The 13,620-nt window shown below is 37.7% G+C and overlaps 1 protein-coding gene across 1 annotated transcript in view; it reads right to left on the bottom strand.

Moving 5' to 3' along the window:
* Positions 1-2,907, bottom strand: part of SLC15A5 (solute carrier family 15 member 5) — a 91,742-nt gene extending 88,835 nt beyond the window's left edge. Inside the window, 1 exon segment of the mRNA XM_061206181.1 lies at positions 2,550-2,907. Within this exon segment, the coding sequence (XP_061062164.1) occupies positions 2,550-2,907 (358 nt within the window).
* Positions 2,908-13,620: the final 10,713 nt, after the last annotated feature.

The raw sequence follows: 13,620 nt of genomic DNA, 5'->3' as shown, positions 1-13,620 counted from the left end.
GCCATCTATTTAAAGACAAATTCTTTTAGTGGTACCTTTGTGTAAATTTGAAAGGCACTTTACTTCCATCTTTTGAAAAACGTCATAATACACTGATTGCAATAGGTCAAAACTTTATTTCTATCTGCTGTAAAATTGGTGTAATAAAAATACAAGTCATTGACATATAAGATAAAAAGATTCCTTGTTGATGTGTGCTATTGTGCAGTGCACGGTCCGCACACCCGTACTTGGTAGCTCTGTATAAAGCACCATGATGTGTCATATCCCTTGCTAGGTGGTGGGGGTCTGCTGGTTCTTCCCATCAGGAGCTAATGCATCCATCGGAGAAGGCACACATGCTGGTGGACAATTATAATGGGGCAAATGCAATCACTTGGGTATGATCAGAGTGATTGATGGCTGAGCAAGGAGGAGCTAGCAACGAACACTACATGAATCTTGAAGGAAGGGCCAGGAGTTTTCATGTCTCGGATATGGGATGGAAAGATAAAGGAAGATGACAATTTCAGGCAGAGAAAAGAGCAGATGTAACATTAGAAAAGTAGGGAAGCCCGCGAGGAGAAGTTCCGCCTGATTGGGGTCGTGTACTGAGACAGAAGTCTGGAGAGGTAAATTTGGGACAGGTTCTAAAGGTTCTTATAAACTAAATTGGCTTTTACATTTTAGATAATAGAGCCAATGTATAGATTTATTCTTTTAGGAAGTCAGTGTTTTTTGGTAGAAACAGCATTGGGGTCACACTGATGACTGACAGCCAGTAAGCAGGCCATTGTAATGGTCAAGAAGATGAAGGCTGCATTTTTGAGCTAAGGTTGTAGCCATGCAGACAGAAGACACATTTTTGATAGAACCTCTGATACTTAGTGACTGGTTGGAATTTTATGACAACCATGAGTGGGGGACACCAGGAAACAACTTTGAGTAGGAAACTGAATGGTCGTGGAATCGACTTGCCTTTTGTTTGCCAAATTCTAAGTTGAGACTTCAGTCCTAGTCTGATGACTTACACAGGAATTTAGACTGATGGGAATCACCATGTTAAACAAGAAGTTACCTAATGCTACTGGCATGGCCTGTTACCAAGTGAAGAAGAGTAAATCATGCTTAAATGTCTCCTCATCAGAAAACATTCCCTGACACAGAAGAGCCACCTTGTCACTCTCGAGTCCATTCTGTCCCCTTCCCCAGCTTTTTTTTCATCATCACACATGACCACCCAACATAATAGCTATTTATTACTTGATTTTCTCTCTCCCCACATCAGAAAGTCAACTTCATAAGAAAAGAGACTGCTTTCTTCTCTGTTGCGTTCCAGATCCTGGAACAACGTCTAGCACAGAGTAGTCAATGAGAAACACTTATGGAATGGTGAACAAATATTTGCCATGCAGTGACTTAGTTTTTATTTCATGGAACTGAAACAGTGAAGAAGTTTACAAGTTTGAATCACGCTCTGATCGATTCAGTGAGTGGTACTTTACCATCTGATTGGAATTGTACGTAGGTTGAGTACCTGATACCCGTCACTTCCTCATTCACCTCCCCTGTCCCCCAAAACTGCATTTCTGCTGCACTGGTCAGTTTTGATGAACTGCCTACCTAAGTTTCTCAGCTCAGAACTTGGAGTTAATTTCTGTCCTTCCATCATATTTGTGCCCTTACATAGTTGACGAGTTTTTATGGTTTTACGTTCCTGGATTGACACTTCTCCATCACCTAGACCAACATCCTGAGATTTTCTGTTCTCTCTCTAACCTTTCACTGTGATTGTCAATCCTGTTTATTGAAGCATTTCACAAATGTGTTCATAATATCTTCAGTAACTCCTTCTTGTCTAGAAGAGCAACCTGAACTTTCCAGCCTAAATTTCTAGACTGTTCATCAACTTGATCTCTATGCCATATCAAACAAATTTGATATTTCCCCAACATTGCTTGCAATCACGTCACTCCCAAACTTTTGTAGATCTACTTCTTTTTTGTTATGTAAAGAAGCACAGTGTAACGTTAAATTCATTCATTTTTTAGCATGTAGCCATACTTCATAATACGGAAATCATGTCTTCAAGTGCAATCTTAATTATATGACTAATTAAAAGACCACCTTTCGATGAAAACGTTTCTCAATTATTCTACATGAACTTCAGAACAACTTTTTAGCACATTTCACTTTAGTTGTGAAGCAAATGAACTTCATATTTCACATAGAATTTGTCACAAATTTTGGCTTGTGGTAGGAAGGGGGGAAAGGAGGGCATTCTGCACAGTACAGAAAACAGACATTTAAAGAGATAATTATTATAAAATATAATCAGTGCAATGAAAAAAGTATCAAAACATCCTCTAACACACACACACACACACACACACACACACTTAGAAGTCTCCCTCAAATAATACAGAGAATAAACTAAATTGAAACAACATTCTTAGCTCATTTATTACATCTTATGCTAAAAACAAAGTGGGTATAGCATAAGTCAAACATTCTAATAAAACTCCACTAAAATAAGTTGTAAAACAATCCAGTCAGAAGTGGACACTCACCTAGAAAATGAAGAAATAAGCAAACCTGTACCAGTTTGTTTCTTCCTAGACGTACATCAGCAAGCCATCCTGCAAACACCAGGGTAAGGATCGACGTTCCAATAAAACACAAGTTCAAAATGGCAGCCTGGTAATTGTGATAGCCAAGCTTGACCATGCAAAAGGGGATCATATTGCAGACGACTTCAAAGAAAGTGAACCTCTCACACAGCTCCACCAGAAGCAAACAGATTCCAACTTGAATTTTTTTCACAGAGTGTGATGAAGACAAATAACCAATATGTCTTATGGTTTTCTCCTCAATGCTGTGATTTAAGGGTACTTTCTCATCGGTGTTTTTAAAGCCTGTAACAGACATGACTACCCTTCTTGAAGACTACTTATGCTAGTGGTTTGAACTTGGTGATTTTTGCTCCCACTCCTCTAATGAAAAAATAAATAAGATCTTTGCTTTGAATTTCACAACTCCATGCTAAGTTTCATATGGTTTTTTTGCACATTAATGTTCATTTTGATGATCCAAGAGCACAAGAGAAGAGACATGAGTATTTAAACCATGGTAGCTCAGTGTAGCCAAATCTGATTTGTTCGTCTAATTACTTAGAGGCTAAATTAGGCTCTTTCTCCAAAATTATATTGAATTACATGAATCCAGTTGCATACGTGTGGAAACTCATCTGCCTCACACTGATAAAGTTTAAATACGGAGGCAGAAGAAGCAGTTTTTCAGGAGAATTTGAGCACTAGATCAAGAAATAATTTGAGTCTAATAATTTCTGATACTTTAATTAAACAAGCCAGAACAGTACCAAGAGATAAAGCGCGAAAGGAAATCTGTTTTGAGGGGGCAGAATATCTTATCATTATTACATTTCTTGTTATTTTTGGTTGGAATTCTGATAAGAAAGCTAATTAGGTAACGAAAGTGCTAGTACATTTAGGTAACAAGCAGAGTTTGCAAGAAAGTAATTTAAGTGTGCTAATGAAAAGAGAAAATATTAAACAAAACCCGTCTTCCTTTAAGTTGACCCCAGGCTTGTAGAACAGCCTCTCGGAGGAAATCAGAACCAAAGGCACTATTTGACTCATTATTAGTCAGCAACAGGGGTACAGCAACTATCCTACACATGCTTTGGGGAATATCGGATCTGGTATCACCCTGACCCTTCAGCTGGTGAATGGATGTTAACATTCTGTTTCGGAAAGCAGAAGAGCACAAATTAAGCTAAAAAAGCAGCCGTAAAAGGGAACATTTTAACAGTTAGGGGTTTAGCAGCAAGGACATAGGAGGACAAGCGAATGGAATTATTGGGTCAAAGTCATAATAATTCAAAACATAGGGGGTGAGTACAGGAATGTTATTTTCATGTTGGAGTCAAAAGCAAAAGACTGATGAAAGCTTTTGACTCTGATTCTTATCTTTAACCTGAGAGCTTGGGTGCAAAACACTTTGTGTTGAGCTCTTCTAAGAGTCTCATTGTAATGGCGGCTATTTTCATCCACTCAGCATCACTTCTCCCCCCTTTGGTAACAATGCCCTGTTTTTCCTTTGTATAGAGTGATCATGCAATTTATTATCCAAACTTGGACACGTTTGTGAGTGAAAGTGATGCTACTTACAGTTATTCCTAAAAAACAGATACACACTGGGATTGTCTAGGGCAAACCCCAACCTGTAGTCATCCTACCTTTGGGGAATGACATGCGTCTATACTTGAGATCCTGGTGGGACTTTCTACTGGCAAAGGGGATCAGCACACGGTCTAAGATAGTACTTTTGCTGTTTTTCCACAGGAATTTTAATCATAAGTGGAATGACAAGATTAGACATGGTAGTAGAAGCTGAGTCAGATGGCCTTACCAAAAAGGGATTGCCCACGTGGCCCTGATGGAGAACTCAGTGCCACCACGGTCCTTATCCTTTAAGGAGACATGATTAGTTTTTCCTTCTATAAAGGACTCAATTTCCAATCAATTTTGGTTTAACTTAGCCCCATTAGGTTTCTGTGACTTACAAAGAGTCCTCAGTGATACTTTGTTTTTATTTGCTGCAAATGGAAGGGAAAGTTGGTCCCCAGACACTGGCTGATATATTTAGCCAGTATCTGACAAAGGTCTCCTGCAGTGTGATTTCCCAAGCAGGGTAGCACTGCCTCTTCCTGGGGCCTGATGATGATTATGTTTGAATTCTTGGTTCCTCTGTGCATCCTTGCCCAAGAACATGACACACGTGGTGGGGACCTGTCGTGTGAGGGTGGTTATTCAGGGACAGCAGCAGTATTTGCTGAGTGGTGTTGAAACAATAGCAAAGCACCTCTTTCTTATTGGTATTTCTCAATACCAAGCTCAGAATGAGCTTAAAGGACAAGTTCCAGCTTCACTTGAGAATAACACTTGGCAGGATATACTGCATACCATCTTTATCAACACACTTGAGCCCTTAAGTGGGAACTTAGGCATACTTTAGCTTTATGCAACCCTATCCTACCCCCAACACCCTCGGGCTTGTTCTCTGCCCCTCCCCCTCCGTGCCACCCTTAATAAAGTGACATTTTCCCTCTATTATAGAAACAGGTATGCACATTAGATACAATTTGGAAAATGTCTAAAAATAGAAAAAAAAACCAAACAGTGTTTTTTTTAGGTTACATTTGGACAATTTGAAATGCATCCTCTTTATTTATTTATTTATTTATTTATTTATGGCTGTGTTGGGTCTTCGTTTCTGTGCGAGGACTTTCTCTAGTTGCGGCAAGTGGGGGCCACTCTTCATCGCGGTGTGCGGGCCTCTCACTATCGCGGCCTCTCTTGTTGCGGAGCACAGGCTCCAGACGCGCAGGCTCAGTAATTGTGGCTCACGGGCCCAGTTGCTCCGCGGCATGTGGGATCTTCCCAGACCAGGGCTCGAACCTGTGTCCCCTGCATTGGCAGGCAGATTCTCAACCACTGCGCCACCAGGGAAGCCCAACAGTGAATGTTTTTGAAGCATTTCTTTTGATGTTGTCCCCTCATGGCTAGTTTTTATTAGTAGGCTTTAAATATTTAAATTGTATAATTGTATAAAATTACTGTATAATATGTTTTCTACCCCTTTTGTAAGTAATGTTATAAGCACTTTAACATGCCATTGTGAACTTTTTGTAAACATGAATTTTTATGGTTGCGTTTATAGATAGATACATGGCTCACTTAACTATTCCTCCATTTTGGGTTAGTTACATTTGTCTCAGATCAGTTATAAGTCAGTCTTTCTTTAACTTTGGACCATGAAACCACATTTAAAAGAAAAGACAACTTTATCAGCAATACTTTAATGAATATTTGTGCTTAAAGCTTCCCATTCCCAGATTATATCTTTAGGCTAGTTTTTCAGAAACAATATAACTGGGTTAAAGTGTGGGAAAGTTTTTAGGCATCTTGATATATAATGTCAAATTACAATGCAAATTTCAGACATTTTTTAAAATTAAAAACCTGTATTATTTTTGGAATGTAAAAACTATACTTATCACTAGAATTTTTCATTGCAAAGACAAAAGTCATGTCAACATGTGGGGTAATAATGTTGACCATACTTGTAGATATTGAAATATGTATCTTATTTATTAGAAAAAATTAGTCAGAAGCTTATTTGATGACCTAATGGCTACCCATGATTTTTACTGAGCACCCAGAACCTGAATGCATCCGATCCCATAAGGGTTGCATTGGGAACATACCAGAAATGTAAGCCCTGCTTTTAAGGAGGCTATTTTTAACAATGCAGGATGAAAAAGCGTTTCTATAAAATATCTCCAAGTTGATTATGAATTTTGAGAAAACTGTAGTGTCTTCCAAAATGATTTTACAGCGTGTTGCTGTAATACTTTCAAGTTTTATGTGTACTTACACGATAACTTTTCATAGGTCCTCTAAACACTTAATAAGTGTTTTTTTTTTTTAGACAATTTTTTTCAAATAAATTTATTTATTTTGGCTGCATTGGGTCTTCGCTGCTGTGCATGGGCTTTCTCTCTAGTTGCAGTGACCGGTGGCTACTCTTCGTTGCGGTGTGCGGGCTTCTCATTGCGGTGGCTTCTCTTGTGGCGGAGCACGGGCTCTAGGGACACGGGCTTCAGCAGTTGTGGCTCGCAGGCTCAGTAGTTGTGGCTCGTGGGCTCTAGAGCGCAGGCTCATTAGTTGTGGTACATGGGCTTAGTTGCTCTGCGGCATGTGGGATCCTGGACAAGGGCTCAAACCCGTGTCCCTGCATTGGCAGGCGGATTCTTAACCACTGCGCCACCAGGGAAGTCCCTTAATAAGTGTTTTTAAGGGAAGATTTTTCTAGCTCAGTAATTCTCCGTAAATGGTATGCACAAAGGTCAGTGGAAGATATTTGTTCTTTTAGTCCTATCGATTCCATTTAATTCCATTGACTCTGAGGTTTCGTAGCTTATTTGAAAACAATGTCAAGAACATGGGGATTGGTCTTACTATAATTTAACTATTAAAAACTGTGCATCAAAGACTTGTTGGAGGGCAATTTGTGCTTCATCGTCAGGTTGTAAAGTGGAACTGGAAATGTACACATTGGGCTATGGATTCGTTTTGGGAAAAAGACATTCTCTGTGTTAACCCCTACTCCTCTATTATAAAGAGGCTCCAGCAGTTGTATAATATCTATACCTCGATCCTTCTGTCAAGTGTGAAGGAGATTTACTTCCACCCCCTCCCCCCCACAGATCATAGCTCATACAGTCCCAAGAACATAGAACATGTACCATCATTCTCCTTTCTCTGAGGATAACTAAGAGTGAAGGCCATTGCACTCCTAAGGGGTTTTTCCTCTACTGTGCAATGATTATTATGAATCTTGCTGTTGCATTGAAGTTTACATAGAAGGTATATTTGTATAAAGTAAGTAAGATGGGAATGAGTTATCGCATGTACATTGTAATAGTTAATCTTCTGTGTCAACTTGGCTGAGCCACTATACCCAGATATTTGGTCAAACATTATTCTGGATGTTTGTGTGAAGATGTTTTTAGATGCGATTTATTAATACATTTCTATCAGTAACTTTGAGTAAAGCAGCTTGCTTCATCCAATCAACTGAAGACCTGAGTAGAGCAAAAGGCTAATTCCCCCAGAAGAAGAAGAATTCTCTAGCAGATTGCCTTTGAACTTCACCTGCAGCATTGGCTCTTCCAGATTTTCCAGCAGACTACCTATGAACTCGAACTCTAAATCTTTTCTGAGTCTCCAGCCTGCCAGCCCCCTCGATCAGATTTTAGACTCAACAAATCTCCATAATCATGTGAGCCAATTCCTTAAAATGAAACTCTTACTATATATTTGCACTTCCTATTGGTTCTGTTTCTCTGGAGAATCCTGACTTCTACAGACACCACCCATAGTGCCCCTATTTTTCTTCCTGCTTTGATCAAGAACGAAAGAGAAAGACAAGCTTAAGAATAGGGAATTGATAGCTCTCACTTCTGTATGTTTAACTGAGACATCTCTCTTGGGTTCCTGGTAAATGGGTGGACCTCTCCATTTAGATTTCTACTGAAAAGACAAACTCATCACATTCTAAGCTTAACTCATTATCTTCTTTCCAGATCCTTCGTCTCTTGCTCTATTTTCTAGTTCATGACTCAAATATTCAAACTAGACTATGTCTTTGACTCTTTATTTCTTCCTTATCTATTATATCTACCTTTGTCCAGAAAGTTTTTATTGAGTACCTACCATGTGCCAGGAACTATCCTCGACTTTGGGCGCAGGGAGTGCTGTCAATCCAACCTGTTAAATATTTCACAAATCCATCTTTTTCCTTCACCATTTCTGCTTTATCTTAGCTTGAGCTCTTAACCTTTCTCCTTGCACCACTGCTCCAACATTGCCTTCTTCTACGTCAAACCTCAGTCATTTGTGCATCACTGTCATCAATTTGTGTACTCTCTTGCCCCTCTGACTGTCCTGAGTTTTGCCATATTGATACTAATTACTTACTAGTCATTTAAAATGATTTACTTTCAAAAATAAAGTAAGCCTATTTAACAAGGAAATTTAAAATGATTACCATAAATGGAATCACTTGCCATAAATAGAAGGTAAAAATAAATATTATAATGCTAATTAAAAATAACAGTTAACATTTATTAAGTGCTTTTTGGGTCATGCTCTGTTCTAAGCATTCATTCACTTATCTTTGAAACTGTCTTAGGTGGTAAATACTATTTTTATGAAACCTCTATTATAGTAATGGAAACTAAGGTACAGAAGGTAAATAACTTATTCAAGATAATTAATATATAGGAGAGCAGGGACTTGAACCTATGTGACCTGACTCCAGAGTCTACAGTCATAAGATGATTTTTCTTTTATGTGATAAAAAAGATTGGAAGATAATGCATAAGCAACCACTTTTCACAGGATTCCATGTTATTTAATGCTCAATCCACATATCACCTAAAATCATTTCCAATTCCAAGATATTGGAAAACACTCCTGTATTTAAATCTCCATAAAGGCCCCGGAGATTTTTTTTAATCTGAATTTGATCAATTTGATCTTCTGCTTAAGGTTTGAGAACAACTCCTTTAGACTATGGAATCACATTACAAATTCTTTGCTGGCACATAGAGCCCTTTATGATCAAGTTCCTGACTTGTAACAAGAATCTCCCCTTGCAGTTCTGCCACAGAGCTGGATCACATACTCACAGTTGCACAACTATGGCGTGCTCTTTTATCTCTTCATGCTTTTTCACATGCTATTTCTTCTGCCTGGAATACTTTCATTTTCCATTCACTCAGGGAACCTCTTCATTTTTTTAAACCCCAGCATAAGTATCACACTCTCAGTAAAAGTACTTTTGATTCTCTGGCCATCATTAAAATGTCTACAAATAACAAATTCTGGAGAGGGTGTGGAGAAAAGGGAACCCTCCTACACTGCTGGTGGGAATGTAAATTAGTGCAGCCACTGTGGAGAACAGTATGGAGGTTTCTTAAAAAACTAAAAATAGAACTACCATATGATCCAGCAATCCCACTCCTGGGCAGACAAAATACGTATCCAGACAAAATTCTAATATGAAAAGATACATGCACCCCAATGTTCATAGCAGCACTGTTTACAGTAGCCAAGATATGGAAGTAAACTAAATGTCCATTGACAGACAAATGAATAAAGATGTGGTATATATATACAATGGAATACTACTCAGCCATAAAAAGGAATGTAATAATGCCATTTGCAGCAACACGGATGGACCTAGAGATTATCATACTAAGTGAAGTTAAGTCAGAAAGAGAAAGACAAATACCATATGATATCACTCATATGTGGAATCTAAAATATGATACAAATAAATTTATTTACAAAACAGAAACAGACGCATAGACATAGAAAACAAATTTATGGTTACCAAAGGGAAAAGGGGGAGGGATAAATTAGGAGTTTGAGATTAACAAACACAAACTACTATATATAAAATAGATAAACAACAAAGTCCTACTGTATAGCACAGGGAACTACATTCAATATCCTGTAATAAACCATAATGGAAAAGAATATGAAAAAGAATATTTGTATGTATAACTGAATCAGTTTGCTGTATACCAGAAACTGACACAACATTGTGAATCAACTGTACTTCAATAAAAACAAATTTTTCAAAGTTCTTTTGATTCTCAAAGATAGTCTTCTCTGTGTTCTTAAGACATTGTGTACATCTCTCTTAATATGTAGTTTTCAATTAGTTTGCATTTCTTCACTGACCATGTGTTGAGAGTAGGGGCAGTTTCACGTTTATCTTTATACCCCACTGCCTAGAACAGTGCCTGGAATGTTATTTCAGTTTGTGTCTAGTGGCTGAGAGTGACTGTGATACACCCAGACGCAAATAACATTCACTCACACAGAGTTCTACAAGAAGTGTTGCTCATTTAGTTTTTTTTTTTTTTTTTAATCTCCTACCAGGATCTTGACTCTAATACTTGGGTAGAAGCCACTTGATGCCTATATAGGAAAACATTTTGAATGAATAAATGACTAATTGACTTCTTGAGTGAATAAATGAAAGATTAGTTTAGGATTAGATGTTCTCAGGAATATTGTGAAGGAAACAACAGCATTGTTATGCACCAAGTGGACCCTATCATCTGGCTACTAACAGTATTTATTGAGCACCTAGTAGCAGCCAGGCCCTGGGGAGCCCATGATGACAAAATAGCAACCTTGGCTGGATGGGGCTTACCACATAGTGAGAAATAGCAACAATTAAGCAACACTTAAGCAAGAACTACAGTACAGTGAGTTACATGCTATGGTGGAGGAAGAAGAAAGTGCAGCAGAACTTATAGCAGTGCCTGTTTCCCAACCTCAAAAAGTCTACAGAAAGATTTCCATGGAAGCAATACCCATGCTTGGATCCCTTAGAGGGACAGAATTCAGCCTTGGGAAAATGTATAAGGTGAGGCTTCTTCCTAACAGAGGACATGCTCTCCATAATATAGAGCACTTTACTCTTTAAGGACCAAAAGAAGTTGTTTTTAATGGTTCAAGGCAGAAGCAGATTCAAGAGGCCTGGGTTGGGGAGCTCCAGTGGTGTGGGAGAAAAGAGTGAGGAAGCTAAAGAGATAAGAAAAAACCTAGATCATAAATGGCTTTATAAGATGGGAATTTAACTGAGTCCTGAAGTCATTCCTCTTTTATATGTTGGGCCTGTCAAATAGAACAAATTTCTACAATAAAGCAGGGTATAAAGGACTAAAGTCTTTCATACCAAATCATTTTTTTCCCGCTCATGATCAGAAGTATGGGCACAAGTTAAGAGGTATTGACAAGACTCAATAATTCCTAGCTACTTCTTTTACTACCACCACTACCCAAAGTACTAGTGTAGTAATCTAGGCAAGAATGAATGGGAAAAATAAATGCTAGGATTTGCTAGAAAATTGGAGGCAGAGTCTTTAGGACTAATTGGATGTGTGGTATGAGGAAGTAAGAGTATCAAGGATGATGAATAGGACCTAGAATAGACATTGCAGTGGATAGAGGTGCTATTCAACACCAAGGAACAGAGCTGGGGTCAAGTCATCTTTATCATTTGACATATTGAATTTGAGGCACCTGTGGAATATCCAATCGGTGATGAAAGAGGTGAATCAAATACCCTTTGAGTGTACGTGGGAAGAGTTACTTCCTGCTTTGAGTGGAAGTGAAACATAACCCCAATGACACCTTCTGTAACGATGTTAAACGTTCCAAGGCAAAATCATCTTAGAATGTTACTATTTAATCGCCTCCACTGAATACCATGTGGATTTTGTGAGAATTTATGGGGCACTATGTAATACCTTTGAAAAGCACCTAGAGAAGACTATAGGAGACCATAGTCTCTGCTAAACATACCCCAGAACAATAACCTTCAGAAAAGCTTAAAGTTTTTATTAAGGTAGCAAAATGGATTTGTTTTAGTTGTTTTGAAATTAATCACAGAACAGTAATCTATTTTGATTTTTTAAAATAGCTGAATGGCCTTTATGTTATTTTATTTTTGTATTTGTTCCACTCGCTCCATATCCTTTTATTTTATTTTACTTTTTAAAATTTTTATTGGAGTATAGTTGTTTTACAATGTTGTATTAATTTCTACTGTACAGAAATGTGAATCAACTATACGTATACATATATCTCCTCTTTTTTGGATTTCCTTCCCATTTAGGTCACCACAGAGCATTAAATAGAGTTCCTTGTGCTTTACAGTAAGTTCTCATTAGTTATCTATTTTATACATAGTATCAATAGTGTATATATGTCAATCCTCATCTCCCAATTTATCCCACCCCACTGCTTTCCTCCTTGGTATCCATACATTTGTTCTCTACATCTGTGTCTCTATTCCTGCTTTGCAAATAAGATCATCTATACCATTTTTTTAGATTCCACATATATGCATTAACATACGATATTTGTTTTTCTCTTTCTGACTTACTTCACTCTGTATGACAGTCTCTAGGTCCATCCATGTATTTTGATTTTAATTTTAATGTTTTGAATCACTTCTTTTTTTATTTCGTGGAGTAAACTAAACAATTTGGCTGTTATTTTTAACACTAGATTATATCTTCACTAAAAGAAAAAAGTAAGCAGATGAATCACATACTATGTTAATCAGTGTGAGGTAAAACGAATTTCTTGTCATTCACCTCAGTTTTGGGTTTTGCCTGCACCAATTTTAGGGAAGATACGTAGAAGGAAATCATTAACCTCTATAGTACTGGCCTTGAAAACTTAAAATGTTGATGAATGTTAAAGCACCCACTTTTAAACCAAGCATTCCCTTAGAATATGAGCTTGGTCATAAACTTACAGATGTGTTTTGAAAGAATGATGGCTTGCTTAAGGAAGGTATCTTACCATAGGGTGAAGGAGGATTGGAGATGTGGGTACAGGGGTAGGACTGGTGGCCTCTAATTTTTAAAATTCATCATTTTAGATCAACTAGCACCTAATGTCAAAATTATACAATTTTAAATCTGGAAGAGGGCATTTTGGCCAAGGTCCTTGTTTTACAGTGTTTTACAACTGAAGGTCTGAGAGGTGAAGTGATTTGCCTAAGCTAACTTAACTAATTAACAGCCTGTCCTGCAATAAAATTCATGCCCCTTTGTTGCCAGTCCAACTTTATTTCTATAGCATTGTAGTTGGGTAAAAAATCTGTCGTAGAGCTCTGAAGGTTGAGTATCTTGAAAATTAGAAATTGACCTGGACCTGTTAAGTTTATGCTTAATCAAGTCCATAATATTGTAGAAATGCTTTTAGACCCAGTTCTCCTATTAACTACACACATTTGTACAATGAACTTAACTTCTCAGGACCTCAGTTTTCTTATATGGTGACCAACGGCTTTGGATTACATGATATTTAAGGAGCTTTCTAGTTTTCTGATTCTAATTTCCCTTGCTAAAGACCCTGGAAATTTACAAGAAATATATCCTTTTCACAGTAGTAATAGAATTGCCTTTCTATAAATTTTACTTTTCATATATGTAAGCTCTGCACAGGGCATAAGTAAGAT

The sequence above is a fragment of the Eubalaena glacialis genome, chromosome 11 (genome assembly GCF_028564815.1).
Source record: "Eubalaena glacialis isolate mEubGla1 chromosome 11, mEubGla1.1.hap2.+ XY, whole genome shotgun sequence".
In the NCBI taxonomy this organism is placed as follows: domain Eukaryota; kingdom Metazoa; phylum Chordata; class Mammalia; order Artiodactyla; family Balaenidae; genus Eubalaena; species Eubalaena glacialis.
This window is presented reverse-complemented; position numbering and strand designations above follow the sequence as displayed.